Here is a 27,942-nt window from a genome sequence, read left to right as displayed (position 1 = left end):
TGCGATCATTAAGAAGCAGGGAGACGCCTAAAGTTTGCTGTTTGAGCTTTTATTGGCTTATGCTGGATGGGAGTGCACACACACACACACACACACACGCACTCCCCGATGCACAAATAAAGCAATTTATGGCCGTGCACTAGTACGGACTTGCATTTACAGCATCCCCCCACCGAGATAATGGTGAAACATTCTTCAGACTCCAGAACCGAGGCCCGGCGGAGAGGCCGGTGAACACGAGAACACACTCTCTCCCTAACTATGAAGCTGAGATGTTTTCCTGCTGTGCAGTAATGGCTTTACACAATCGTCCTCATCCCTGTTTCTACTTAAGCTTTGGATCCAGTCCGCATTTTCCGACCCAGTTCGGGGCCCCGCCAGCTTCCGAGTAAGGCCTAGTAAGGCAGAGTGGTGCGGTCGGGGAACAAGAAACCTGGAGGTCCAGGGAGATTGGGGAAGACCCGATAGCAGAGACGCAGGATGGATCGATAACAGCTGGTAAAGTAAGAACAACATCCAGGTAGAGATGGGGAAGTGTTTAAGGTGGCAGAAAGAGGAAAAACAATCAACTGAGGGAAAATCAAAGCACAGAAAGCCTTTTGAAATTACTTTATTCTTGTAAGAAAAACATGAACACACAATCTCATTGATGAAACTAGATGGTTATCATTATTATCATCATCACTAGTATTATTGTCGTCGCTGAACTACTTATTACCCCTGACTAGTAACGTAGCACCACAATTTAAAAACCTTTCAAGTACAAAAGTAAGTGCAATGACAAAAAAGGAGTCATTTTCAGATCTTCAATTTATTTTCATTTGTGATTGATTCAATGTATAAAAAAAAAAAAAAAAAAAAGAAAACAATCAAGTTTCAAGAATACATAACCCCTTTCCCCATTCACTGTCCCCACAAATATAAAATTAAGGCCACTTTCAAAAAATGTATGTCTCTGTCCAGCAGGACGTTTTAATGACCATATACAAAAACATTCTTTACACGGAGGACAACAACAATAATAGTAACAGTCATAATACTAATGACAACATCATTTATGACAATAATCAACATTAAAGACATAGGATTAAGAAATCAAAAGGCACTGCTGTGTTTATTGCTCTACTCTGATAGGAGTGTATCTCATGCTTCGTAAAGGTTTAAAAGCTGAAGTTTTTGTTTCCCTTTTATGGTCCAAACTGGCTCTGACATGTTCCTTTTCCTGGAAGATTGAGAAACACGGTGACTATGTCACTCGTGGTTTTCAAGCGTGTGTGTGTGTGTGTGTGTGTTTGTGTTAAAGTTAACAACAGGGAATTAAGGGGAACGGGGGGGGGATGGATGATGAAAAACACTGTTTACGCAAAAAGGAAAACGCTGGACTCCGCGTTTGTGGAGACGCAGGTTCGAATTGGAAATTCACACAAGAATAAAAACACTGACCGTTGGAAAAAAAAAAACAAACAACTAAAAGTAAGACACTGAAAAAAACACTACAACAAACAGCAATGAGCTGGCGTCAGTTACCACAGGAGGAGAGGCAGAGACAAAGGGAGAAGAAGAAGAAGAAAATGGAAGGATCGAGTGGTTAGAGAGAGTTAAATGAATCTGGCAGTGGCAAGAATACTTTATAACGCGAGTCTCACACTTCTCCATCTGCTTTTTCTCCCTTTTTAACTCCTTCTCTGTTATCTGGGTTCAACATTCTCCCTCAGTTTTGTTCCTCTTTATAGCCCTGTTTTTTTTTTCACCTCCCTTCCTTTCTTCCTTCCTTCCTTCCTTCCTTCCTTGCTTCCTTTCCTCACCTATACCTTGTCCAGTAGAGATCTTTTGCAGTACAGGAGTCGGCGTGGGGTACCATACCAATGGAAATACACCAGGAGTGCCAACGTGGCGATCACACACACTAACAGGAACAGCGGAACCACCACAGCCGCTGCTACATAATCTCTGGTCATATCCACCTCTTTTGGCTCGTTCTCTGTCTCCGTCTCCCTCTCTCGCTCCCTCTCCCTCTCTCTCTCCCTCTCTCTCTCCCTCTCCCTCTCCCTCTCTCTGTCGACCTCTCTATCTCTAGTCCTGTCCCTATCCTCCCGCTCCTTGTCCTTCTCCCTCTCCTTGTCCTTGTCGTGCCTGCCACCGCCTCTTCCCTCGTCCGTCTTGGAGTCCTCGTTGGGGCAGCTCATCCAGTCACGCAGGGCTGACTTGGGGTATCCCGGCTCCACTCGCATCATCTGGTTGTTGAACTTCCAGTACTTGTTGGCTTTGTAAAAGTAGGTGTACGCTGCAGGAATGGAACAAAAAATAGGTGTAAAAGCAAATCCTAATATGGAAGGAGCCGGATTTAACGAGCCTCTCGTCATCCTAATGAGGCGCGCTTGGTTTGAATTACCTTGATCTTTGCTCATGAAGGCCGCCTTGATGTTGTCAGGTACACCTTGCCAAACGCTAATGGGTTTAGGATAGCCGTGTTCAACTGTTCGGTGCTGCTCATTGAAACGAAAGTATCTGATGAGAGAAATGTAAAGAAAAGAGTTACTATGAGTCCTAAAAGGATAAACGAAAATCCTCAAAAATATTCATCTGGACCTGCAGCCTGCTCATGAACCCATGAGACCGGATTTGGACGTATCACAATTAAAGATTAGACTCAAACTAAAATAGATGAAACTTGAGAATGACATGAGATCTGAATTCTTTGCTGAGTTTTCAAATAACCTGAAGGGCGACGGACTCTTACTCTCATCGGCAAAGCCGCCTGGGAGATTTGCGAGGCCCTGTGCGAAATGGCTGGGGGGGGCCCTCGTGCGCGAAATTTTTGGGGTTTTTCGGGTCGGATCGGGTGTGTATATGCGCAATTTTAACTCTCCAATTAGCAAAATACTGGATTCCCCTGCCTCATCATCATCTGGCTTGCCTCGACGCGGGGTCCCACGGCTGCTTGAGACCCGGTTGATCGGTGATTTTTGTAACAAATTTATCAAACGAGCCTTTCAGAGAGGCATTAAACTCTTCCATTTTCTTTAGTTTTTGTTCTTTTTTTATCCCCTGATGGAAATTTCCTGATTCTGTCTCGTTCTCTCGACATTGTGTGACAGTTTGTTCCAATTCCCCCCGTCTGGATCAGACTAGCTTGTGTCTGCGCTTGGTCTGATCAGTTGTATTGAACAACAGACACGCGCATCATTGCACATATATTTATTGATATGCACAGACTAGTACACATTTAGGTCTGTAATGGAACGTGACTGTTGATATTTATAAGAGAAAAAACAAAAAAAAAAAACGAAAAACAAAAAAAAAATTTTTTTTGAAAAAAACAAAAAACAAAAACGGCCCATAGCGCGAGGCCCCTTGGGGCGCGAGGCCCCGTGCGGTCGCACGGTTCGCACACCCCTTGCGGCGGCCCTGCTCATCGGATTCGCTCACATGGACTTGATACTTGACCCTCTAGAGATGAGGTTGTCAGCTTCAAACATTACTTTGTTTTTAAATCTTGATCATTTTTGAAGAGTTGAGTTAACTAGATTCCAGAAATCTAGATAGTCTTGATTTCAAGACCTCAAACAGACCGCAGACGCACGTCTGACTGTTCTTCTGACACAAAATACAGGACTTCAGCTCCGCTTCAACACGCCCAAGTCCTAAAAGGACTTTTCCTGACGGAACATAGTGTTTAGGTCTTTTTTTGTCACATATATAAATATATCAAGTGCCGTAGCAGGTTAAGTATGCATTACAGTTCACCCGCGGTTTATTTTCATGTTTACATGAACGGCAGTTTTGTGATCCGAGATTTGTGATTTCGGTCACCTGAGGTCAACGCTCAAACATATGTTTGGTGTTGGTGACGCAGAGACATTTTCCTCCGAATCGCGCGTTTATAAACTGGAACGCAGTTTTGTTTTGGATACACACACGGGCACCAATAAACACTGGGCGGATGACTAACTCGTTATTTCTGAAGAGGTACGTCTGTCCGGTCGGGGTGTAGAAGAGAGCGGCGTCGATCCGGTCCTTGGGAACGCCGGTGCCCATTTCTTTGAGACTTTTGGGGAACCCGGGATCCAGAACGGACTCGGTGAAGACCCAATACTTGTCCCCTGTGGAGAGATGGACGCAGGAGCAACAAGATATGAGAGAGGGCGTGATAGAGGTGTAATAATGACAACAAAGCTCTGGCAGTTGTTCATCAATGCACAAAGACCCGGCTAACCTTTAAAGAAAACAAATTTCCCATCTTCTCTTTCAAAAGCAGACGTGATGTGGTTGGGAAGGCCTCTCCAGAAGTGACCGATGGGCATGGGGTATCCATCCAGCACCTGGCTGTGGCGCACTCGCCAGAACCACTTATCCTGAAAGGGAGAAATTAAGCAATTTACTAAAGTCCAAGTATACAAACCAGAGTCAAATCCAGAGGTGTCAAGTAACGAAGTACAAATACTTCGTTACCTTACTTAAGTAGAAATTAGTTATCTATACTTCAATGGAGTAATTATTTTTCAGACGACTTTTTACTTTTACTCCTTACATTTTCACGCAATTATCTGTACTTTTTACTCCTTACATTTTAAAAACAGCCTCGTTACTCTATTTCATTTCGGCCTTTAAAAAAATACTATCCAGTTAAATTGCTCCATCCGGATAGAGTGAATTTGGTTGTGGTTGTTTCAGATGTTCTTGTCCAGTTTTGTTCTTACATCCGTTCCCTCAGATTCCTGCAACTAAACTTGGATGTACATTCCAATAAAGGTTAGGATAAATGATAACATGCCTCTGAAGTTTGACTTTTTGCACCATTACAATACTTATAGGCAACTAGTCATCATATCTCCTGCTCTCTGAAACACATGTTAATGCTCAATAGTACACATATATGGTTCTTTAATATATTTGCATTATACTAAGATGCATTCATTTTCAATGGCTTTTGTCCTTAATGGCTTTTTCCCCCTTACATTACTTTTACTTTTATACTTTAAGTAGTTTTGAAACCAGTACTTTTATACTTTTACTTGAGTAAAAAACTTGAGTCGATACTTCAACTTCTACAGGAGTATTTTTAAACTCTAGTATCTATACTTCTACCTGAGTAATGAATGTGAATACTTTTGACACCTCTGCTCTTATCAGAGTTTTCATGTGATTTAAAAATGTATCTATTCATTTTCACCTTGAACACAAACATTTCTCCTCTCAGGATAGCGATGGAATCAAAGTTTCCATCACAGATGTCGGGGCCGAAGCGAGGCTGGTCTGGTGCATAGGTGGGCTGAGGTTCGTGGTCGGGCGGACGCTGCGTTACAGGGGGGGGTTGGGGGCCCGATCCAGACCCTGTGGGAGAATTTGTGAGAAGACCATATTTCAACTGTAGACTTGACTAAATATGGCCTGGGTTTGACAGCAGAGGGATGTGCATGAGCAGGACAGGAGGTGACTAACGGCGACGGTGACTGCAGCTCACCATAGAGTTGCTGAATGCCTCTGCGGTCGTCAGCAGGAAGCTGGAAGTTGTCCGTGTCCATCCACTGGTAGAAAGGAGCCATGATGGCCGAGGGGTCGTTGGAGTGCTCCAGTCCCAGAGCGTGACCGAGCTCGTGCACCGACACCAAGAAGATATCGTTACCTGAAACATTGGCAAGATAAGACAGAAGGAATGAGTCAGGAGAGCCGAGAGTGAAGCGGTGCCCGTTCCTCGTTTCAGAGTGACTCAAAAGCACATCACATGTCAGGAGATCAAAAATAAAACCCTCCGAGAGTCACGCGAAGCCGTGTTTGACGCTGCACATTTCTGTGGCTGCTGGGCTTTGAGAAACAACCTCGTTCACACAGACGTTCACAAATAGACACAAGACCGGACCTGCAGCAGGTTTCTGCTTTCACAGCTAAATGAAACATTCAAAGTAATTCCCAGTATTTAACCTTTTCATGTGTCATCAGGCTTCAGGGAATAATTAAACCAAAACAACAAAAAAAACCACAATCCCTCGACTATCGTGTTGTTGGAGCCTCACCGTACAGGTCCTTGTTCCCCACGGTCCACGGCTCTGCTGCATCGAAATGGGTGTCTCCTCCGATGCCGTTGCTGGGGAAATAGGCATGTGCCAAGAAGCCCCCTTCACCATCGAAGGGACTGCTGTCGCCGTGGAAACCCTCTGCGAAGAAGAGCATGATGTCTGCGAACTCCTCCACCTTGTCCCGTATGTAGCTGTAAGGAATTTCCCGGAAGCGAAGCGGGGTGACGCTCTCCCACACCTTGAAGGCCTTCCTGATGGCCTCGTGGGTCTCATACTCCCCCACCTTCGGGCTGTAGTTCTGTATACTGCAAAGAGGTGTCAAAAGTATTCACATTCATTACTCAGGTACAAGTATAGATACTAGAGTTTAGATTCTAGATGTAGAAGTTGAAGTATCAACTCAAGTTTTTTACTCAAGTAAAAGTATAAAAGTACTGGTTTCAAAACTACTTCAAGTATAAAAGTAAAAGTAATGTAAGGGGGAAAAATGAATGCATCTTAGTATAATGCAAATATATGAAAGAACCATATATGTGTACTATTGAGCATTAACATGTGTTTCAGAGAGCAGGAGATATGATGACTAGTTGCCTATAAGTAATGTAATGGTGCAAAAAGTCAAACTTCAGAGGCATGTTATCATTTATCCTAACCTTTATTGGAATGTACATCCAAGTTTAGTTGCAGGAATCTGAGGGAACGGATGTAAGAACAAAACTGGACAAGAACATCTGAAACAACCACAACCAAATTCACTCTATCCGGATGGAGCAATTTAACTGGATAGTTTTTTATTAAAGGCCGAAATGAAATAGAGTAACGAGGCTGTTTTTAAAATGTAAGGAGTAAAAAGTACAGATAATTGCGTGAAAATGTAAGGAGTAAAAGTAAAAAGTCGTCTGAAAAATAATTACTCCAGTGAAGTATAGATAACCAAAATTTCTACTTAAGTAAGGTAATGAAGTATTTGTACTTCGTTACTTGACACCTCTGGTTGTTAGGCTGGGGTTTATTTCTTCTCATTACTCTTTTTTCCTTCGATTCAGTTTCATTCCAACTCACGAGAAAGTGATATCGTTCTTGTCCCATTTCAGGCCCTGGATGGCGTAACGCTTCCTCCTCAGGTTGCTCTTCAGCTCGGCTCCGAACTTATCCGGCACGCCGCAGCGTGGCCGGCTCATGGCCCTGCAAGGAGAAAAAGTCACAATCAGCTACAGGACACAGGAGCAGAAGTTCCACCGTATCTTTTTCATCGGCTTTATCTGGCGCTCACTTGATGGTGTTGTCGTCAAAGGTGCCGCTGACGGTGAGCCCGTAGAACTTCTGCATGGCGGAGACGGCTGAGGTGATGGAGTGAGGGGAGCGGAGGGCGTGTGTCCTCAAGTCCCCCGGGGGCAAGTAACCGTACTGCTGCAGCCATGACTGCAGAGCCAAGCAAAAACCAGCAGACAGGTGAGAGATCATTTAAAATCTGATGACGCCGTAGAACGTCCTGTTTTCATTAAGAAAAATAAATAAAATTACAAGAAACTGGCAAAACAGCTGACGGATCAGCTGATTTCTGTCCTTGAAGGAGGACGAGGGAACAGTTACAAGGACTACGAGTTCAGGATGTTTGTTTTCTTCTGGACTGCAGCATAAACGCATTCCACACCGACAACCGAAACGGGCTCTGAAATTTCTTCTCTCTGTGTTTGGGTATCTTGCTGTATTAGGTTTCAAGCACCTGGCACGTTTCCATCCGATGACTAAACTCAAATGCTATTCAAACAGCAACAGTGGACGAGGCAGCGAGCATGTGATCCGCTACTGATTGAAACTGGTGAAAAAGGACTTAAACATGGACAGTTCAGCCTTTAACAAAAAGCCTTTGAGGCAGAAACTAAGGGAGGAAATCCCCCCTCAGATAGTTAAGGATTAATTTTAGTTTCTCCATTTGAGTAATTCTTTAGCCAATGAGCCCGTGACTGAGTCTGAAGAATGCTTTTTATGTACTTTTTCAGGTTCTTTGAAACACTGGTGATGGCCGGAGGGCTGTCCTGAGCTCTTTGTTCTTGAGCGTGACCCGACTTAAGCTTGACCTGACTTTCCCCTGAAACCCATTTCACCGCGGTGCTGGTTTGACACCTGGACCGGTTCCAGCGGCTTTGCTCCTCGCTTCTCCCACACAGTTTGTCCTGCACTCCTTCTCTCTCAAACTGGAGCTGAAAAATAACACTGAGACTATTGTGAGGGCAGTAAAAACCTGGGAGCGCGCTGATATCCTGCTGTAAGCAGCCACTGGGCTCCTGGTGCGTTTTCATATATAGTTTATCTACACCAGGGGTCGGCAACCCAAAATGTTGAAAGAGCCATTTTGGACCAAAAACACAAAAAACTAATGGAGCCTTTCGTGTATCAGCCTTAGAATGAAGACAACACATGCTACATGTTTCTATATTAGTTAGAACTGGGGGGAGATTTATTTTTTTTCATTATGCAACTCTAAATTACGAGAAAAAAGTCTAAATGTCGAGAAAAAAGTCGAAATTTGAGAAAAAATTCAAATGTCCAGAAAAAAGTCAATTTCGTGAATGAAGTCGTAATGTCGAGAAAAAAGTCGAAATTTAAGAAAAAAATCGAAATCTTGAGAAAAAGTCAAAATTTCGAGAAAAAAGTCGAAATGTCGAGATTAAAAAGGAAAGGAAATAGGAAGAAAAAAGGAGAAAAAAAGGGAAAAAAAGAAGAAGAAAAAAGAAAAGAAAAAAAAGAAGAAAAAATTGAGAAAAAAAAGGTCAAACATTTCTGAAAAAGCTCCAGGAGCCACTAGGGCGGCGCTAAAGAGCCGCATGCGGCTCTAGAGCCGCGGGTTGCCGACCCCTGATCTACACTATATGATAATGTGATCCATTTTTCGCTTCACAGACGGCATGGTAGGTGTGTGTGCGGAGAAGGAGGTTGAGAGAGAGGAGAAGGAGATAGGGAGTGTCCCAGGGTGAGACGCTGGCCTTGGTCAACCTCAGCCGATGTCTTCACTTCAGTCAGTAATTTTACTGGGAATTTCTTCCAAGTTGCATCCAAACCTCAGAGTCAAACTCTTCGCCCCACATTCACGTCTCTGTCTTTGCCTCATCACCCCACCCCTCCTCCTCCTCTCCCTTATCCCTTCTCTTATGGAAAACCCACAGCCTTCAGGATGAATACTTGAGCCCGACCACACCCTGACCGGCTTCAATTGCTGCATTAAAACATATTTGCTGCTAATAGTTATTAAAAAAACAGCAAACGCAGAAACATTTCTTCTGCCTTTCTTCCGGCGTTTAATGCTCACCGTGCGTAAGCCACGACACGATTAGATGATTCAGCGCGTTAAGTCTGCTTGTTTTCGTTCTAGTTGTATCATAGCGGATTGTCCGGTCTGGCTGAGTTCTGGCAGGAAGTGGATGGCAGCTTCGGAGGCCCTGAAAGGTCTAATCGCTCCCCCTCGTCTAGTCTGTCTGTCCTGCTGGAGACATGGAGGTCTCAGTGTTTAAACTTTAGCCCTGAATGAGCCCTTTCTGGTCGTGACTCACCCGTGAAGCACCAGCGGACGCATAAAGACTCACTGTCTGTTACAGTACACGAGCGGGAAAGAGAGGGGAACACAAGGAGGGACAGACGGATTTTAGTCAAATCTCAATGAAGCAATCAAGAGTCATAATGAGCCTCACAGTTTGTTGTAGCAAATATGAACAAATGAACACTTTATTAGCCCAGAATTGGATAATGGGAGGAAATTTTGTAAGGCCTGATATCTCCAAACATGCAACCGTATTCTTCTCTTTCACACGTTCATTGTTTTCTTAACTACAAATTCCTGTTTTTGCCCGGAGCTCAGTCAAAAGACTGCTGTTGAAAGACACCGAGCGCTTGTTTCAGCTTCAAGGCGTGCACACCTCGTTCACGGCTCCCTCAGGTAACTTGACAAAGTCTCATTCAGTGTCACACACTGCTATTTTTGACCGCATTCGTGGGCTGGAGAAACTAAAGAGGCGGCAGGAAAAGAAAGCGGTTAGTATGTGCAGTTGTATAATAAATGACGGAGCACCAACACAGTCTTTTGATGTAGTGCAAAGTTCCACTCTGGGTTTTTCTTTTTTTTTTTGCAATAGCTTACTTAGTTGACTGTGACTTATGCAGCTGCATTAATGCATATGAGCTAATTATTTGTTAAACTAAAGTGTTTTATCTAACTTTCCATTAGAATTTAGTGCCTTGTTCAATTATTTTCAAATGAGTTGAGATGCTCCATGACTTTTTTCACTGGCAGCTTTCCTCTTGGACTGCTTAATGAAGACTTAAATGCTTTAAAATGACAGTTTGAGTGACTCTTTTTCTCCTCTAATCATTGTCAACAGCTCGTAAGCTTTTATACGCATGAAACAAAATGCAGGACTCTCTGGGGTAATGCATGCTCAGATACGGTGATGTAAGTTTATTGTTTAATGGAAGCTGTACGAGAGTCAAACAATGGTTGCTATGGCCGTCACCGGGCAGGGCCCTCGTTTTGCATAGGATGAGAACTGGAGAAGAAAGGACAGCGACTCAGTTGTTCCGTTTGGCCGAGGCCAATGGAAATAAACTCTGGTCAGCAGCGATGGGAGTCCAACTGAGGCATGCTGGGTATACAGCACACACATATACACACACACACAGACAGTTGCGCATTACACATCCACTAACTTTGTACAGAGAGCTGCAGTGTTAGGTGAAATTACATGAAATTATAACTCCCACTTCACTCACAGAAGCCTGCTGGTGCATGTGATTGCATATGTCAAGAGGTTTGTGTGGGTAAACCTACTCATCGCAAGACCATAACAAGATTTTGAAATCCCTGCTAACTTTTTCGCCATGCTGTTACTTTATAAAGGCTTTTATGACCCCCTTACAACCCCTCCAGCCAGTACCTCCTCAGCACATATGCAAAAATCCTCTCAGAGTGTGTAATCCCCCAGCTGCGGTCTATTAAAACATCCTCTCTTTGGCCAACACCAATGAGACCCAGTGACACGGGAGTGGAAAAAAACACATCTGTGCCAGTGTAATGTGAGAAATTAGTAAGTCCCAGAGAAATCCTGATGGCAGGACTTTGAAAAAAGGGGGAAAAAAAGTCCTTTGTGAACAGGAAATGAGAGAATAACTTTGAGTAGTACCTTATTTCCTGTAACACCCCCCATCTTCCCTGCTCTTGTTTGAAACTACACTCTTCCTTCCTCCCTTCCTTCCTCCTTACCTACTTTCCTTCCTTCTTTTCTCTAAAAGACAATTGAGACCTGGAGAAGACGGGGCTCGTCTGATGTGTTACTAGTTGAATCATTGAAAGGATCTTACATTTTCTTGACCAAAAGAGATGAGGCATACACTTTATCTATCCAGGATTGAAGCACGACAACTTTGTCTGCGTACTTCAGCGAGACAAACGCTTCATTTGTCTCATTTCTCCCCCCCCAGATTGCATCACTTCCATAATGCACAACAATGCCTTCCATTCTGGTCTGCAACAGTCTTCTCACTGTCCACGTCTGTCTTGCTTTCATCATCTCATTTCACCACCATCCATCTTCCTTTGTTGCGAATGACCTCAGTTTGCAACCATTTTTGAGTCCTTGTATAGACGCGGATGTGCGTGCGTGTTTCACCCAGGTGGTTGCTGACGCACCAGGGTGGTTTTGCGCCGAAGCTTCCCACTTCCTGTCTGCCGTGGACCGCAGGAATGGACTTTTTATGTTCACAGAATCTGCGGGGGATTCATCTCACCGGAAGTGATCAGATGGCCATATGAAGCTTGTTGTTAATTAAAGCACAAGCAACGTTTACAGAAGCGAAACTGGGAACTTGGTGTTTGTGGGTTGATGGAAGAAACATTTTAGATTTGCACAAAAAGAAGAAAAAAAAAAGACAGACCAAGATTTTCCACCTTATTTATATCCACTTAAGTTGTGGCGGAAAGTTCCATTAACATACTCAAAATGCTTAGCTGTAATGCACCAACCTCTGGTTCTGGTTTGTTTTAACGGTCTCATCTGAGCAGCATGGTCAGTTTCATCTAATACACGAGTGTCAGACTCAATTTTATTCTGGACCACATCAGCATTAGAGTTAGCGGAAGACGCCATTTGTAGAAATACTGAAAAACGATTCAAATTGAACAGCTTTTTTTTTCTTATAAATGTTGCTGCTTTTTAAGGTTGTTGCTTTTCTTGGTTTTCTCCCTGCTTGGTGTTGAAATGCCAAGGTAAAGTGTATTCTTAGGGCCCTTCCACTGTCCAAAAGCAAATGTACTCACTTCCCCCCCTTGGTGACTTGGTGGATCCCTTGTTGTAAGAAAAATCAAGATGTATTGTGGGACATGTAGTTGTAGTGGTGTAGTTGCAGTGCATGTACATCTCTAAAACAGTATAGAAAACATGCATAGAATTGTATTATCCATGCAGAATTACTGGCTGGATTTGGCCCACGGCTGCAGAGCTTCAACTACGATCTAGAGGTTGCACCACATTTTTCACTGTAATTCTATTTGTGAATTTCTTGGTTCACCCATTGAATAGAAAGCAGAGTAAAGCTGTTAAAAAATATTAATATGAACAAATTAAGGTTTTCTGTGACAAAATCAAATTGATATTCAAATCTCTATGAGATGCTTGGTACTGGCTAATATTGGGGATTGTTTCTTTTCTTTTTGTCGAATCCCCCTCAGTAAGCACATTATGATCCCTGCACAGCTGAGATAGCATTTTATAGGAAAAAGTCATGGAGGAACAACAGTGAAAATGTCTGAGACAACACACTTAATCCAAAACTTGAAACAGCATCAGTCTAATGAAAACATATTCAATGTTTTAAAAATAACCAAGGCTAAAAATAAAGCTTGTAAGTATAAGTCTTTCATATTTGATTACATTTCTAAAAAAAACAACAAAAAAGCCTTATATGGTATCAGCAGGTCAAGCCTTTGAGAAAACTGAGAGTTCTTGAGTGCAGTGGTATGTGATTTTTAGTTTGCATCCCCAAGCTTGTGCTTTAAATTCCCAACTCTAATGTAGGTCAATGAGGTAACCGAACTCAAGTTTTTTCCGCTGGCGCAGCTGCATGTAGGCCACAGGCATCAAACAGTGATTGGAGACATTTGGGGCCACCATATAATCTATCAAGATTCTGTATTCTTTGGTCTGGCTTGTCCATTCCTCATGAACAGACCATCCCCCACAAACACACACATCATGACGCTGATCATTTTTGCCTGCGGTTCTGAAGGAAACAGGTGTGTCATGACCCAGTCACTTCCTGGGATTCACACAAAGCTTCCTAATGCTGCTGTGAGACTGGACGAGTTCATACTGCAAATAAATGTATCAGAATCAAACTGAACAAATAATATTACATCAGATTATCAAAAAAGGAGATGTCAGAAAAATCATGAGTCAGTATTCCCTCTCATTTATGATGGGGTTACATGCTGGGACTTCAGGGATAAAGTAGGAGTTATTACTGTTTAATCTGCTGTTCATGTCCCAGAGGCCTTAGAACTGCTCAGATTGTAAAATCCCCCCCCTTAGTCCACTCCTCAGACATAATTCAGGACAGATGTCAACAATTAGCCTACATCTCCCCATCCCTCTGAATATAACTGCACCCACATCGCTCAGTCTCTCCATCCTTAAAAATTGCCTCTGTCTCTGCCCTAACCACAATACAACCTAATGCATTTCTCCTCTCTTTTTTTCCCCCTTGTTGCACTTCAGCTTTGCCCTGTCAGCAGTTCTCACTGTTTTCATGAGGGCTGTCATCATTACAGGCTGTTTCCTCTAACCCAGGGTCAAAGCCCTTCCCGTTGGTGCAGAAAAGGATTATCTGCCAGGATACAGAGTTTTAACAAAGCTTTGATTGCAGCCGTGAAACCAGGATGTAATTAGGAATGTACTGATCCGATATTGGGCATCCGATATCAGATAAGAAACATCAGATCATGGGAGAGCTGCATGATAAATCTGCTCATCTTCTACTTGTGGGATGCTGCTATGTCACATGTCAGCTGTGCACAAAGCTGCGGTGGAAAGAAGCAGTATGTGAACCTCTTTTCATTAACTCATTTTCTATATTAAAGTTTATAAAAATGTATCTGATCTTCATCAAGGTCACACAAACACACACAATGTGATTCTAACAAACAAACAATAACATTTCTTTTTTTCTTTAATGAATACTACCATTACAGTGCTGGAAGTCAAAATAAAGAAGATTATATAAATAAACCTAATTCCAAGTTACACATACATTTCCTTACCACTCTATTTAATGACACTTTGTGATATTTATAATCTATGTGATAGTGTTAAACTATGCATTACAATGTTAGGAAACTAACATTTTAAGTCAAGTCTGATGCCTTCCGGACACCAGTGGTATGGGCTTATTGCATCAGTATTATGTAGATTGAATAATGCAATTAGGAACTTCTTTTTCTATTAAATATATGGATAAAGAATATTGCAAAGATTACATATATTTTGTTTATTTGGTCACTTATCTAGTCTGAATTAAATGATTAGTGAATGGGGGTAGGATTAAATAAGTTTACACTTCTTCCTACTCCTTTTTGCACATGTAAATTAAGATATCAAGTGTTCAAGTATGAAATTCTTTGTTTTGTTGTTTTGTTTTCTTATCTTCTCTTGAATTGTTGTTTTTTACATGTACAAAATAAATCAAATTAAAAAAAATAGGAAGTTTAGATCAGTTAATAGCGTTTGCACAGTTCTCTATTTTATTTATAGCTTAAATAAGTCCCCTCAGTGTGAATGGCCCCGGGGGGCCCCGCTCCTCACCTCTGGGTTGAACTGGCTCTGCGCGGCCCCGTGCGCGGCCCCGCGCGCCCGCGGCTCCCACAGCAGCGCCACCAGCAGCAGTCGCAGGATCGATGTCAGTTCCGGTGCCATCACTTCACTCTCTCAAAAAAACAACTCTCAAAAACGTGCTGTTTTCCTTGTGAAAGCTGCTATGATGTTATCTTGTTTGTCAAAACATTATCTGTGTAAAAATAGATATAAATATCCGATGCACTTTTTTTTTTCGGGCACTATCTAGATCGACTTTTACGCAAAGCCTTGGCCTTGGTGAGAACTGTAAAAGCGCGTCTCTGCAGCTTAAAACTATTTAAACCAAGTGTTTGTGTCCAAGTCTGTGCATTCTTCTCGAGTTTTTGGGGGGAATGCTGATCAAGTTGTCGGAGGTTGTTGGAGGCAGGAAGACTGAGAGGGGACCGTGCGCGCTGCGGGGTTTCGTATGTCCGACTTCACTTCTCCTGCGCTTTGCTCCAGATGTTGCAGCCGGCTTTGTTTTCATGGAAGTCTCAGCTCCTTCTGTCCTCTTCCCCGGCCTTCAGTCGGCTTGTGTGTGAGATCTCCTCTCCTCTTCCCTGCTCTCTCCTCTGCAGACGTGTTACTGTGGCCCTCTCCGGAGATCTGGAGCGGAGAAGTATCGGGTTGTAAACCAAGCCCCCCCTTCAGATCCGCCCGCCCCGTTTCGGAAAGCTGGAAGCAACTTGATGACCCATCAAACTTGGCACGGCTCGGTAGTGCCCCGATCGTACCGTTAAGAGGCGTTTCGGTGCCGTCAAGAGCCCAGAAACAACCTCATCGAGAAAATGACCAGCCAAGACAAAACAATAAATTAAGAGATCAAGTTTCTACGAGATCTATGAAATCTGCACAAATCTTCCAAAGAAATGTCCATGGGAGTAGTAACAGATCATTCTGCTTTGTTGGCGCAGCTTTTTACACTGGAGCTTTTTTTTTTAATCCTAATACAACTTTTAAAAGCACTGTATGAATTTTACTGACAGTTTATTTGTGGCTCCCCGCTTTCTTTTACGCACAATAAGATGTTCCTGTGATCGTCATGCGCCAATGAGCTCCAATCCTGGATGTGGCAAACAAAAAGAGAAATTGCGCCATCTAATGCACACGTGAACTTAAACCTTTTAATGACTGCATATGGTGGTGTATTTCTACTACGTATTTAGAGATATAATGTTGGCTTTGTTTAATCATAACTACAAACTACCACATGCACTTTCTTTTTGTTGGCTAGATGGTTTCCTCTGGCTTCCCCCCTTCTTTTTAGGACTCAACACAGCAAACATCTTTTAATGTGTTAATACTGTATAGTTATTGTCATTTGTCTGCAATATTGACACTTCTGGATTTCACATCATAGCATGGACGTTAGATTGAGCTCTGTCTCATTAATACACACAGATTTAATATAAAGCGAGCATGGCAAAGACAAAACAAAATGAATTTACTGAGATTTGAGACATGACATCATAACCTGTCATCTACCTTACAAGTACACATACTGAAAAAGCAAGTCAGTTGGTGTGATCCACACCCAATATTTACTGTGGGAGATGGGAGTTTTGGCAGGAAGCAGGGACTATTTTATTTACTGCAGGAAAGGGATTACGAAGGAACTAACCAGACACTCAAGACATATACTGTATGTTGTGTTTGTGAATATAAGTTTGTATTATTATCTGAAATAAACTCCGGACATTTGATTCTTTTCTCCAAAGTGCTTTTTAATATGGAGATACTGAAAGTACAGCTAACAGACAAAGACTGATAGATATTTATAAATGTAAAGGTTTAGTAACTTAAGTATCTTCAAACGTGTTACAGATATTAATTTTGAACCATACAACAGCAATAATAATAATAATAATAATAACACTTTTCCTTCATAGATCATGCCCTCGGTGGGCTCACAAACACTGTAGGTGTGCTTCTGTTTTGACAGGACAGTACAATAAAAAAAGTAAACCACAATTACAGAACCAGTAGTTGTCAGGACCACAAAATGGGGATAAAACACGTAATAATCCCCCACAGTAACACATTCATATTGTTGACTTTGCAAAGTTCAGTTCTGCTTACTTAATAACCTAAGTTACATCCGAAAGAATCTCCTAGATTGAAACAAAGGAAAATTGTAACTCGGATTAAACTTTCTTTGGTGCCATTCGTGTTAAAGTTAGTATATGGCACAACTGCACCAAAATGTTTTCAAACTGACATAAAATGAGTTAAAGTACTTCTTTAATGTACTTTTCCGTGAGTCCTTACAGAAGCTGATAGTATCGTCTGGGTGTGCTGGGAAGTTCTTCACCCAGGTCTTCATGTCCGTTTTTAGCAAGCCCAGCAATAACAGGACTCATTTCTTTACTTCTTGAATATCTTTTATGCATTATTTATACAGTAGCTATACAGGACCAAGCTGACTGACAAAACTGTCACATACAAACATATTACTCTGACTACCAAACTGACAGGCTACCTGAAATTTAAGGAAGCAACACTATGCAAATAACAATTCAGTTGTGCTTAAGGGCAAACAACGATTGAAAACACCAGAACATTTCCAGCTGGAGTTAGGACTCCCTCACTGGACTCCTTGTCCATCTTCCTTAGAATCTATTACACAGGTGATTTTGAAGGCTGTGCAACTTCATTTTCACCTTGAGCCGCAGCATTTGGATCCTCTGCTGGCTCATTGCTGGTGTTAAGGAAAGCCTCGTACTGGTTCCAGAAGCCCACGGAGCTCCTGGTGGCTGGAATGTTTAAGGATGTCAACAATGCAGATGATGGAAGTTGCTCAGAGGAGGAACGGCTGCTCCTGGCTGCTGGACGTGATGCTTTGGTTACCACACCATGGTGCTTCATGTGCCCCTGGAAATTAAATAATAATAATAGTTTAAACACTGTACGAGTTGTTTCAGACTCCATGGTAAAGATCATCTTTATATTGAACTTTTAGCCCCAATTCTTTGCTGACTATATACAATCTCCTATCAAAGATGGGAAATTGTATTTCAACCCAACCTTGATGGTAATTTTGCTATTATATCTATTAAAACAATTATATTTTTTACCATATGGTTGGTTCCTCACCTTCAGTCCACTGCGACTGGCATACTCTTTTCCACACTCAGCACAGCAATAGGTCTTTTTCTCAGGGCGTGACATTGGAGAAGGAAGGGTTGGAGCGAGGCTGATGGGCACAGAAGGATCCAGAGCTTCACTTGAAACAAGTCCACTAGTTTTAATGTCTTTGTCCTGGACTTCCCTCCCATTTGAACCCATAGAAAAGCTCTGGGGTGTCTCCCTTACAGAAGTATCTGCTCCCTGTGACCCATCCATTTCTTCTGTTTGGTCTGAATCCTCCACATTGGGTGTTGTCTTGGGGTCTTCGTCAGGCATAGCCACTTGGTCTGGTTTTGGTGTTGCAGGTGGGGGAGAGTCGTTTTTTTCTGCTTCCATGGGTTCTGGTGATTGGGGCCTTGAGGTTGCAGAGCTTGATTCCAAGAGTGCCATTGCATTAAGGTTGCAAACATCTTGACTCAGGGTGGGGTTAGAAGGGGTGCTGGAACAAGTGTAAGTGAAGGGAGCATCATTAGCAGATTTGCTTTCTACGTCCTCCAGGTTTTGTTTGGAACCAAGAATGGCACCTGAGGTAATAGACCCTTCATCCTCTCTACAGTCTACTAACATAGTAGGAGGTGACTCTGTGTTTTTGGTAACAATGGAGTGAAGCGGTGAAGAATTAGATTTAGGAATGTGGATACTGGCAGTGGCTTGCTGTTGAACTTGGTTGTCTTGCTCAACTGGTGAAGCTTGACCGTGTGGCATGGAGGCTGGTAAGGATGCACTGAGACAAAGAACTGGGGGTTCTGCACTGTCTACCGATGGGGTTTGTTTGGTAGCATCCATGAAAGAGTCAGGGATAAAGTCAGTAGGAGGGATTTGAACTGAGGATGCACACTTACTTTGTTCAGAAGATTTAATGCTGTTGGATACAGGGGCAAAGGTAATTTCTTGAGTTTGAAGCTCTGAGCTTAAATCTGGGCTCTCAGAGTCATCAGCTGGATTAGTTGTTGGACCTGAGACCACATTTGGGACTAGCAAAGTGGACTGGGATGGAGATTGTAACAAAGATTTGGGATTAGATTCAGATGACATCTCGTGTTCTGAGTCATCTCTGCCATCTGGGGGCAACTGTCCACCAAGGTGCATGCGAATGTGGTGCTGAAGTACAAGGGCGTTGGTGAACTTGCGCTGGCACAGCGGGCAAGAGTTTTGGACACGTGTGTTGGGTGGTCGAGCATGATGGGTGGCGAGATGTGATCGCAGACTACCTTTGGTGGAGAAGGACCTTCCACATAGTTTACATGGAAATGGACGTTCTCCAAGGTGCGTGGCCTGGTGCAGCCGCAGCGCTCTAGGACAGCTCAACACCCGTAGACACACTCCACATTGATTGTTTGTCAGGTTAGGTGTTGATCCTGGGATGTTTAGTGATGGTAGAATGTCACCAGTCATTGCACCTGCTCCATTTTCACTCATTCTGAGGGCAGCTATCATCTCTCGAGTGAAGTATGAAACAGAGGTGCTGACAAGGTTTGAAGATGGGGCCGCTGTGACATATGTGGTAGAGGTGCTGGCATTTGTCAAACGGTTACTGGTTGAACCCACTGAGGAGGTAGGGGTACTGTTAGATAAAATCTCCAGTATGGAAGTAGGAGTAGAAGAGGAAGTCCAAGTGTGTGGAGGAACCTTCTCCAACTTCTCCACCAGCCTCTGCAGCTTGGAGGTTTCAGACGTAGGGGTTGCAGTAGCCATGGAGGAGGGCAAGGAAGAGGGTGTAGTAGTTGTTGCTGGGCCTGAGACTTTAGGAAAGGAAGAAGCTGGACAAGAAAGACGGGAATTGCTGGAGACATATTGTTGGGAACCTGCAGTAGAGGGTAGCTGGGAATGTAACAAGCTCAGTGAGGGATGGCTAAACAGGGATGAGTGTGCAGCCTGGGTGGAGGACGAAGTAGAGGCAGAGGGGAAAAGAAGCTTTGGTAGGTGGGCTAGCTGGGAATAAACTGCAGGAGACAGCATTGGTGCAGAAGGTGGAGTGTTTTCGTCAAAGAGCTGCTGTCTGGCACTTTTAAAAAACCCAGTTATGGTGGAAGACGAAGACAAGGATGGGTTTGAGAGAAGAGAGGAAGCCATAGAAGAGATGGAAGTTGAAGAGGAGGGTGATGAGTGTGATGAGGAGGAAGTGATAGAGACTGCAGCGGCAACAGCAGCAGCCCTGTTGAGCTGCAGGAGGGAGTGAGAAATCAAAGCCAGATCCACACTTGGTGGGAGAGCTAGAGTGGAAGGGGCAGATCCACCAGAGGTCCCCAGAGAAACCTCACTAGTGGTCCTCTCCAAATTATCTCCAAAGGTTTCATTCTCTCTTTTTCGCTTCTTCTGTGTAAAATTGATGCCACTAGAACTGCTACCACTGATCTGTCCTATTTCAGATCCCCCGGTGGCCCCTAAAGCCACCCCAAACAAAGATGGTGGCAGAAGCGAAAGTGACAGCTCTGGGTTTTGTTCGCGGTGGCGAAGGAAATGCACCTTCAGGTTACCCCGTGTGGTGAAACGACTGTGACACACTGGACACCGGTAGGGCCGCTCCCCCGTGTGTGAACGGAGATGTATTTGCAGAGCAGAGTCGCTGCTGAACAGTTTTCCACAAAAGCGGCAGGGATGATGGAGACGACCAGTACCACTTGAGCTGGATGAAGAACAGGAGTCACCTCCAGTGGAGGTGGACTGTAAACCACGCTGTGAGTTTGGGATATTTGTTACTGATGAAGCGAGGGATGAGTTTAGAATGGACAGGTCGCTCTGGCCACTGACTGAGGTGATATTATGAGACTTCTCATGAAAAGAACGATTGGGTAGCGCTAAAGACAAGGCTAGGGGATAGTTAGAAGAGGACATGGAGACTGCCGCAGAGGACGTTGTACGGGATGGAGAGGATTGTGAACTCTCCCAGGGATAGCCATGAGCCCCTGCGGTGGCCCCTGTTCTCTCAATCTGGGATTTGTGAGGCTGCAGAATTTGAGACAAGGACATGCATGGTTGTGCAGGTTTGCTGACTGTTTGAGAAGGGAGCAGGGACGAGAAACATGCCAAGAGAGGAGCCACAGAAGTGGGGGGCTGAGAAGCAACTGTCTGGGTAGGAGGGGAGGAGGGTCGGTTGCCGCCTTCAAGGCAGAGTTGAGACAGAGGAGGGAAGAGATGCTGGGAGGGTGTGTCGATGCTATAAGAGGCTTCACCAAGGCGTAGGACCTGTCTACAGATCTCCTCTGTTATCTGCATCTGGTGGATCTGCCTTTGCTGCAGCACTCGAAGCTCTTCCAGGATCAGAGCGATGCTCAGCTGTGTCCTAACAGGTGCAGCTGAGGCAGATGTCACTCCTGGGCTTGGGATGGGGGTAACGGGACTCGGGGGGCCTTCGGGCACTCGGCTGGGGCTGCTGGGTTGCGGTGGAGGACATAGCAAGGCCGAGGACGATGAGGAGGAAGAGGAAGTGGTGGTGGCTGACAGGCCCAGTTTGGGAGACGCCATGGGGGCACCTTGGGAAGAGGGGATGAAGGGACTTGATGAAGAACTCCAACCACACAGTCAACAAGCAGGTGCAAGTTGTGAGAGGGAAGAATGAGAGGAGTCAGTTGAACGAGAGGGCTCTGGGTCTTTGAGGGGTTTCTGGAAGTGCTGTTTTGATGAACAAGGTTGTAATGGACCCTCCGTGGGTTGAGGGGGCGTCCAAGAGCCCTTGACGGATGAACAGCGCACAGGTGGCAGCTGGGAGCTTTGAGGAGAAGATGAAGAGCACAACAGTGAATCTGTGATAACTGGGAAGGAGTGTGACCTCACTGTCAAGTTGTCATCTGGGGAAATTTAAGAGAAAACATTCAAACATTTAGTGAGGTAAACTATGATTTAAGAGGAATAATACATGTATAGAATATTAAAAAAAAAAACAACAATTATTTAGGTGATGACTTTAACCTCTGGGTTTTCGTTTCCACCATCTTACCATCCCTCTTGTTTTTTTTTTACCCGATCAACTGTGGCTTTTTACTGCTGTCTCCACACACACCAGGCATGCAGGCACATACACTTGCACACAAATACACAGGCATACACAGATCTCACTGTTCTGCAAGAATGCACTATTCCCCATGGAGGACTCTGGCTGGTTTCCAGGGCAACACATGTACGCCAATGAGCAGTACCCCCACCCCCATAAAATAAAGTCACAAGAACCCATAGACACTATTATCTCTGCCTCTTTCACTTCCATATCTTTAAGAGCCTTTGCCTTGGCAGCCCAGTGGGATAACAAAGGGTTAGATCCTGGCCATCGAGCCAGAAGACGGATTGGTTGGCAGACATGACTTTAAACACTCTGACGTTGCATTCCTGATACTGTTTAAGTGCAGGCAGGGGTTGCAAGGTGACGTGCAAAGAAAACAGACTGGCCTGTAAACAGACATGATGACTCACAGATCCATTGACAGGGACATTTAACTCAGGAATGTGCAGAGAGACAGACGTAGAGAAACACACACACACAGCTTATTTGTCAATATATACAATGCTCCTAATGCTCCGGTACACACAAATATATTGCTGTTCGCTTGTAAGTTATAGTTTTTATAACACACTGTGGTCCCTAACACCGCAATGGACACACAAACAGATACACACCGCTGTGTGCTCTCACACAGACCCCGTCACATACACACTTGGGTATGTTCACGCTTCAGTGGAAGGTAACAAAGCTGAAATGGGACAATGGGGGCTCATACTGGAGTTAGAGCACCATATACAGTGCCTCACAAAGGTTCCTTTTCCTTAACCTTTTGGCTGCCTCTTGCTTTTGCGTTTTAAAATGTACTATTATCGCTAAATACTGGATGGTCTGCCACTTTAGTCATGGGATATGAGGTTACTTAGATATCATGGAGCAAGAGAATCAGTTTATTGCTGAAACCATTGAAAACTAATTTCTGAGTTAACACTATAAATGTCAACCATTTTTGAATATTCTAATAGTACATGTATGGCATGAAGCATGATATAATTTACCTGTCAATGAAAATGAATAGAAACATTAAAAAATTATGACTGAGATTAGCTTTTCAGCTGCAAAACTGCTGTTTTACAAAAGAGGTGAGAAAAGTCATTTTAGTTCAAATGACACGGTGCAATCTGCACACATGACGTCAGTTTCAGCTCCTGTTTTTATGATAAAGTAGTTCATATTTCGTGAGAAGAATTCACCGGCACGAATTCATTATTCACAGACAGAAACTGTGGTTTAAACTTTGCTCCTGCACTCGCTGAACAAGCTGTCTCACCGTACTCAAGCATCCGAGAGGCTGCGAGGGTCAAACTCATACGCTGCTGGGGTCATTTCTGTTCCCAGCGGGACATGCCTCCGCTGGATGGGGCTGAAGCACAATGGCCAGCACACAACTGTCACAATGTCTCCTTGCATGCTGAAAAGGTAGGCATCTAAATTACTTTGACAAGAAAAAAAAAAATCAAAAATAAATAATAAATAGGATAAAAAATAATCAAACTACAGTAGCTGCAAGATCCAGGTCGATTAGACTAAACACACTGCATCCAGTAAAAGAAAAGAAGTAGGTTTGACAGTTTCAACAAGTGTTTCTTTTCTTAAAAACTCACTGTTGGCCCTCCTTCTCTTCTATACACACTCACACATTTGTTCATCCACTACATCAGGCTACTTTGCATTCAAATGGCGAGTGAACACCCAGTCTTTAACCCGAGTCCAATGCCTCACTTTAGAAATCTATTATAGGTCTACACCGAATCTCTGCTTTATCTTTGTAAAGGCTTCCACTTATTATGTGTGAAAGTGAAATCTCCCAAGATGTATCTCTGTCCTTTAGTGTGTAAAAAGCACAACACTAAAGCCAGATTAGCTCATTTTAAAGCCGACATTGGGCCTATTTGGTCACAGCACACCCTGTCACACCCTTTTGAATGTAGGAGGTGTGAGCGGTAACCTATGTGTGCTTGGCTCCTGGGAGACCTCAGGAAAGTGAAAAGGGCTGAGATGCAGAGGAATGTTGCAACAATGGCGTGGAGGCAGTGTAGCTGAGCGGACATCACCCTCAGAGCCTCTCCAGCACATAAGGCCACTGACTGGAGCCACAATGCTCCCTTGTCACCCTCGTCCCCGTTGCTTACGTACCACGTGGAGTGAAAAGGTAGTGAAAGAGACGCAGCCAGAGAGAAGAAAAATAATTCCCCCCCTCGGCCTGTGGCCTCCCTCCCTCCTCTCAGGGACCTGGACAGAATAATAAAACGCTCCCTCGGTCGGAGGAGAAATCTGAATGATTGGATGTGCAAATATGATGAAATGAGTTTAAAATGCTCAAATAAAAAGGTTTTGATTTGTTGGAAAATGGCAGTCGTTGATTCAATGATGATCCCGGCCGAGGCAAACCTGCCCGAATGAAAAAAAAATTTCTTTTGGGCCTTGAAAAAGGGGCACATGTCTGTGCAAACAAATAACCGATGTGGGAATAAAAAGCTTCAAAAGGGCAATCTATAGACATTAGACAATACACCTGCAGCTCGCAATCCATAATTCATAATTCAAAGAAATATGAGTTATACCCTTAAAACTCTTAACATGTGTAACCAAATATGAAAACAAACATCAAAATCGCTTTTTTAAACAATAACCATTTTGACATGCAAACGAGACATTAGTCGTGCCTTCTTGCTAAATTGATCGCGTTTACGATCGCGGGGCGAGTCGTTTAGCGTCGTAATATTCGGAAAACCACCGCAAAACAGAGCAGCTGGGGGAAGCGCGTCCCCGCTACTGTACCGCGACCTGTTGCACGCCGAGCGCGCTCCCATATCATAACAAGTTATGATTCATAAAATATTACGAGTCCTCCGAAAGGAAGGGGGAAAAAAACAGTCCCGGATGTGCATTTCCACCACAGGCCGCTCGTCGTCGAGACAATCAAATGTACATTTTGAGCAAATATAACTTACCATGTTGGGTGGGATTATTTTTAGCATCGATACAGTACAGGCTGGTGAGTGGACGAGGCTCTGGAGCTGATGTCTGTCAGTCTGGTCGGGACACTGCTGCAGTGTTTCCCTGCTCCCTCACGGGGATGCGCAGTCGGACAGACGCATTTTTTTTTCTTTTTTCTCCCCCCCTTGTTATTTATCTCCGTCGAAAACCCTGTTTCACGTCTCGGGGTAAATACTCATTACGCCTGAATGTGCCTCTATTTACTGGTATTGAAGTGGAGGCAGAGGCAGGGGCGGTGCGGAGTTGCAGAAGGCTACCCGCTATACTATCAGGGATGGGGGGGGGGGGGGATTATTTCTGTCGGCTAAACCGGATAAACGTGCTGCTCTTCCTCCCCTCTTTGTGTTGGTGTCGAGGCCTGCTCCTGTCCGGCCTGTCTGCGCTCTCTGCGGCACTTTCTGTCCGTCTGTCTGCGCAGGTCTCCGGCTGGATGTCTGTCCGCCTCCACCGGTGACCCGCGACTCCCAGGCAGACACTCAGGCTGAACACTTGGTTTAGATGTGGCACAGATGGCAGAGGTTAGCATGGGTATAGTGCACTCCCAATTCTGGAAAATCATGAAATGATTCAAATAAAGAAAAACACATTTGCCTTCAAGCTTCTCATTGACCTGCATCTTTTTTCTAATGTTAGGCTCACACAATTTGGCACATTTACTTTATGAGGAGTGATAGAAAAAGTCAAAGTGAGGTGGAATATGAGATGAAGTACCCTCTCTTGCAATTGTACAAGGTTTTACCAGGTCTTACAATTAGATTGACATCATATAATATACCCTTTTATTAATTATGTCAATTTAAGCAAAATGCAGGAGCAGTTTATGAAACACTAGTACACAATCCATCATCAGCAAGTATGGCCCCTCTATAAAAGGAAACATTTTGGAAATCTGATGTTCTGTGTTCAATCGTGTGTCTGTGTGATACCACGGAGGACAAATAACGCAAAATATGTTTATTCACGTAGCCCATGTCAAACAGGCAGTTCAAGGTGTTTTAGACCAGTGGTCCTCAACCTTTTTTCAGTGATGTACCCCCTGTGAAATATTTTTTTCAGCCAAGTACCCCCTAACCAGCGCAAAGCATTTTGGTTGTAAAAAAAGACCTAAAACAGAGCACCGTGCCATCAGTAACTGATTTATTAAACATAAAAATATTGCTGCTACGCTTCAACCACGACTCCATCGTTGGTCCAAGTGATTGACAGGTGAAGCCAGGTGATTGACAGGTTAGGTGGAACCATCCTGGTGTGGGGGATAATAAGTTGTATAGACTACTCCTGAAGATAAAATTCATTTTATGAATTTAGACTTATATTTTCCTCAATTATTTATGAAATATTTATTTTAAAAGGATTTTTGCAGGGATGCTACTTTTTAAGTATATGTATATTTTAAAATCTCACATACCCCCTGGAGTGTCTTCACGTACCCCCAGGGGTACACGTACCCCCATTTGAGAACCACTGTTTTAGACCATACGCACAGATACGAACATAGACTGAATGGATTAAAAGTAGATAATAAGTAAGAATGACATTTAAAATCATCTTAAAACATCCTCTGATGGATTGACTACTTGTCCAGGATAGAAGACGCCTCTGACCCAGTGACATCTGGCATGGATTTTAGCTTAAACCTTGGTTAAAAAAATTGAGTTTTCGGTGAACTCCCTGCAAATACAGAAAAACGTGCAATAAAATGGAAATAATCAGTTGGGAGATCCACTTGGTCCCGGACCTTTTAAAAATGGCTTAAACTTCAATTACAAATTTGAAAAGAATATGAAATTAAGGGTTTTGAATTAGTCAGCCAATGCTGCCTATCAGTCTAGGAGGAAGGGTTATAAAGCATTTTGTTTGTTTGTTTGTTTTATTCATTGATGAGAAAGAAAAGAAAGATTATTAACCTGTGAAAAACATGACACTTGTTAATCTTTGCAGGATTGGATGTCCCAGCAAGGATAAATTGAGCCAAACAGCAGAAAACCTAAACGTTAAGTTTCAGACCCTTCAGGTTTTAGTTAGCGTGTTAACTGTTAAGGTTTATGGTTGTATGATTAAAAACGACTATAAATATAGCTTTTTTTAGAAGGTTTCCTGGAAGAAATCCTCTTCTCACTAAAATGAGCATTGCAGCACTGCTTATGTTTTTTTTGTTGTTTTCTTCCCCTTTCCCCCTTTCTCTCTTGTCTCTCTTTTTCTTTTTCCTTATTTTTTTTTTTTTTTGGGAAGTTTCTGTTGAACAAACCTCTTGAACAATGTCCGTCATGTACAGACAACAGCTGTTAGGCCGTAGTGCACAGCATCGTGTTTGGTAAAGACCATATCGTTAAAAACACCTTTCACTAACTGTGAAGCACAGAGGTGGAAGGATGATGATTTGGAGTTGTTTTGCAGAGACATGAAGAGCTGGGTAGTCATGCTCCTGCCGTGGCCCTGGATAAGTCAGTGGGTTGAGGGGGCGCCATTTGCAGAGGCTGTAGTCCCCGTGCAGGCGGTGCAAGTTTGAGTCCCCCCCCCCCCCCCCCGGCTCATTTCCTGTCTACCTACTTTCCCAATAAGGCCACAAGTGCAAAAAAAGAAAAACAAACAACAAACACTCCTGCCGCCACTGCAGTCATCAGATGAACGTCTGTGTAAACCAAAATATCCTGGTTTAAATGTGGGGCCCAATCTGTCCAGCGACTAAAGCTTGGCTGAAAATGGGACGCCAGTTTCTGCACACCAACATATCTACTTCAAAATAACTGAAAGAGAGAATGACTCAGGGTGTTGCAAATGTTGTCTAAGTCCAGACCTCAATCTGACTAAAAGTGCTGAGACTGGAGCTTAAATAAATGACCAAATCTTAATGAACTGAAGCAAAAAAAAAAAGAGAAAGACTGGGCAGGATTCTTCCATAAAAGACTAGTGATGACATAAGGAAAAG

The 27,942-nt window shown here is 43.5% G+C and overlaps 2 protein-coding genes across 3 annotated transcripts; both read right to left on the bottom strand.

Annotated features, from left to right (window-relative positions):
* Positions 1–28: 28 nt before the first annotated feature.
* On the bottom strand, positions 29–15,507 carry mmp14b (matrix metallopeptidase 14b (membrane-inserted)). Its single transcript, XM_061732773.1, has 10 exons — positions 14,864–15,507; positions 7,291–7,439; positions 7,080–7,202; positions 6,015–6,322; positions 5,465–5,626; positions 5,174–5,334; positions 4,217–4,355; positions 3,953–4,103; positions 2,393–2,508; positions 29–2,284 (listed from the first exon to the last, which is right to left on the bottom strand). Exons 1-10 carry the CDS (start codon positions 14,972–14,974, stop codon positions 1,806–1,808), a joined length of 1,899 nt encoding a protein of 632 aa, XP_061588757.1. The 5' UTR covers positions 14,975–15,507; the 3' UTR covers positions 29–1,805.
* Positions 15,508–16,617: 1,110 nt separating this feature from the next.
* On the bottom strand, positions 16,618–25,275 carry sall2 (spalt-like transcription factor 2). 2 transcript variants are annotated; one of them, XM_061732771.1, is made up of 3 exons: positions 24,968–25,275; positions 17,987–21,807; positions 16,618–17,764 (listed from the first exon to the last, which is right to left on the bottom strand). In XM_061732771.1, exons 2-3 carry the CDS (start codon positions 21,482–21,484, stop codon positions 17,513–17,515), a joined length of 3,750 nt encoding a protein of 1,249 aa, XP_061588755.1. In that variant the 5' UTR covers positions 21,485–21,807; positions 24,968–25,275; the 3' UTR covers positions 16,618–17,512. The 2 variants fall into 2 exon arrangements, with proteins under 2 accessions (XP_061588755.1, XP_061588756.1); XM_061732772.1 differs by having other exon boundaries at positions 17,987–21,728.
* Positions 25,276–27,942: the final 2,667 nt, after the last annotated feature.

Source organism: Cololabis saira, chromosome 10, assembly GCF_033807715.1.
Source record: "Cololabis saira isolate AMF1-May2022 chromosome 10, fColSai1.1, whole genome shotgun sequence".
NCBI classification, from domain to species: Eukaryota; Metazoa; Chordata; class Actinopteri; order Beloniformes; family Belonidae; genus Cololabis; species Cololabis saira.
This window is presented reverse-complemented; position numbering and strand designations above follow the sequence as displayed.

Excerpts from the sequence above, each read along its gene's own strand:
- mmp14b (XM_061732773.1), bottom strand. The coding sequence starts at position 14,974 with ATGGCACCGGAACTGACATCGATCCTGCGACTGCTGCTGGTGGCGCTG. Across the intron at positions 4,356-5,173 it reads GAGAAATGTTTGTGTTCAAG|GATAAGTGGTTCTGGCGAGT; the intron begins GTGAAAATGAAT and ends TCTCCCTTTCAG. Across the intron at positions 2,509-3,952 it reads TACCTCTTCAGAAATAACGA|ATACTTTCGTTTCAATGAGC; the intron begins GTTAGTCATCCG and ends TTCTCTCATCAG.
- sall2 (XM_061732771.1), bottom strand. The coding sequence starts at position 21,484 with ATGGCGTCTCCCAAACTGGGCCTGTCAGCCACCACCACTTCCTCTTCC. Across the intron at positions 17,765-17,986 it reads CCAGTCGCAGTGGACTGAAG|GGGCACATGAAGCACCATGG; the intron begins GTGAGGAACCAA and ends TTTAATTTCCAG.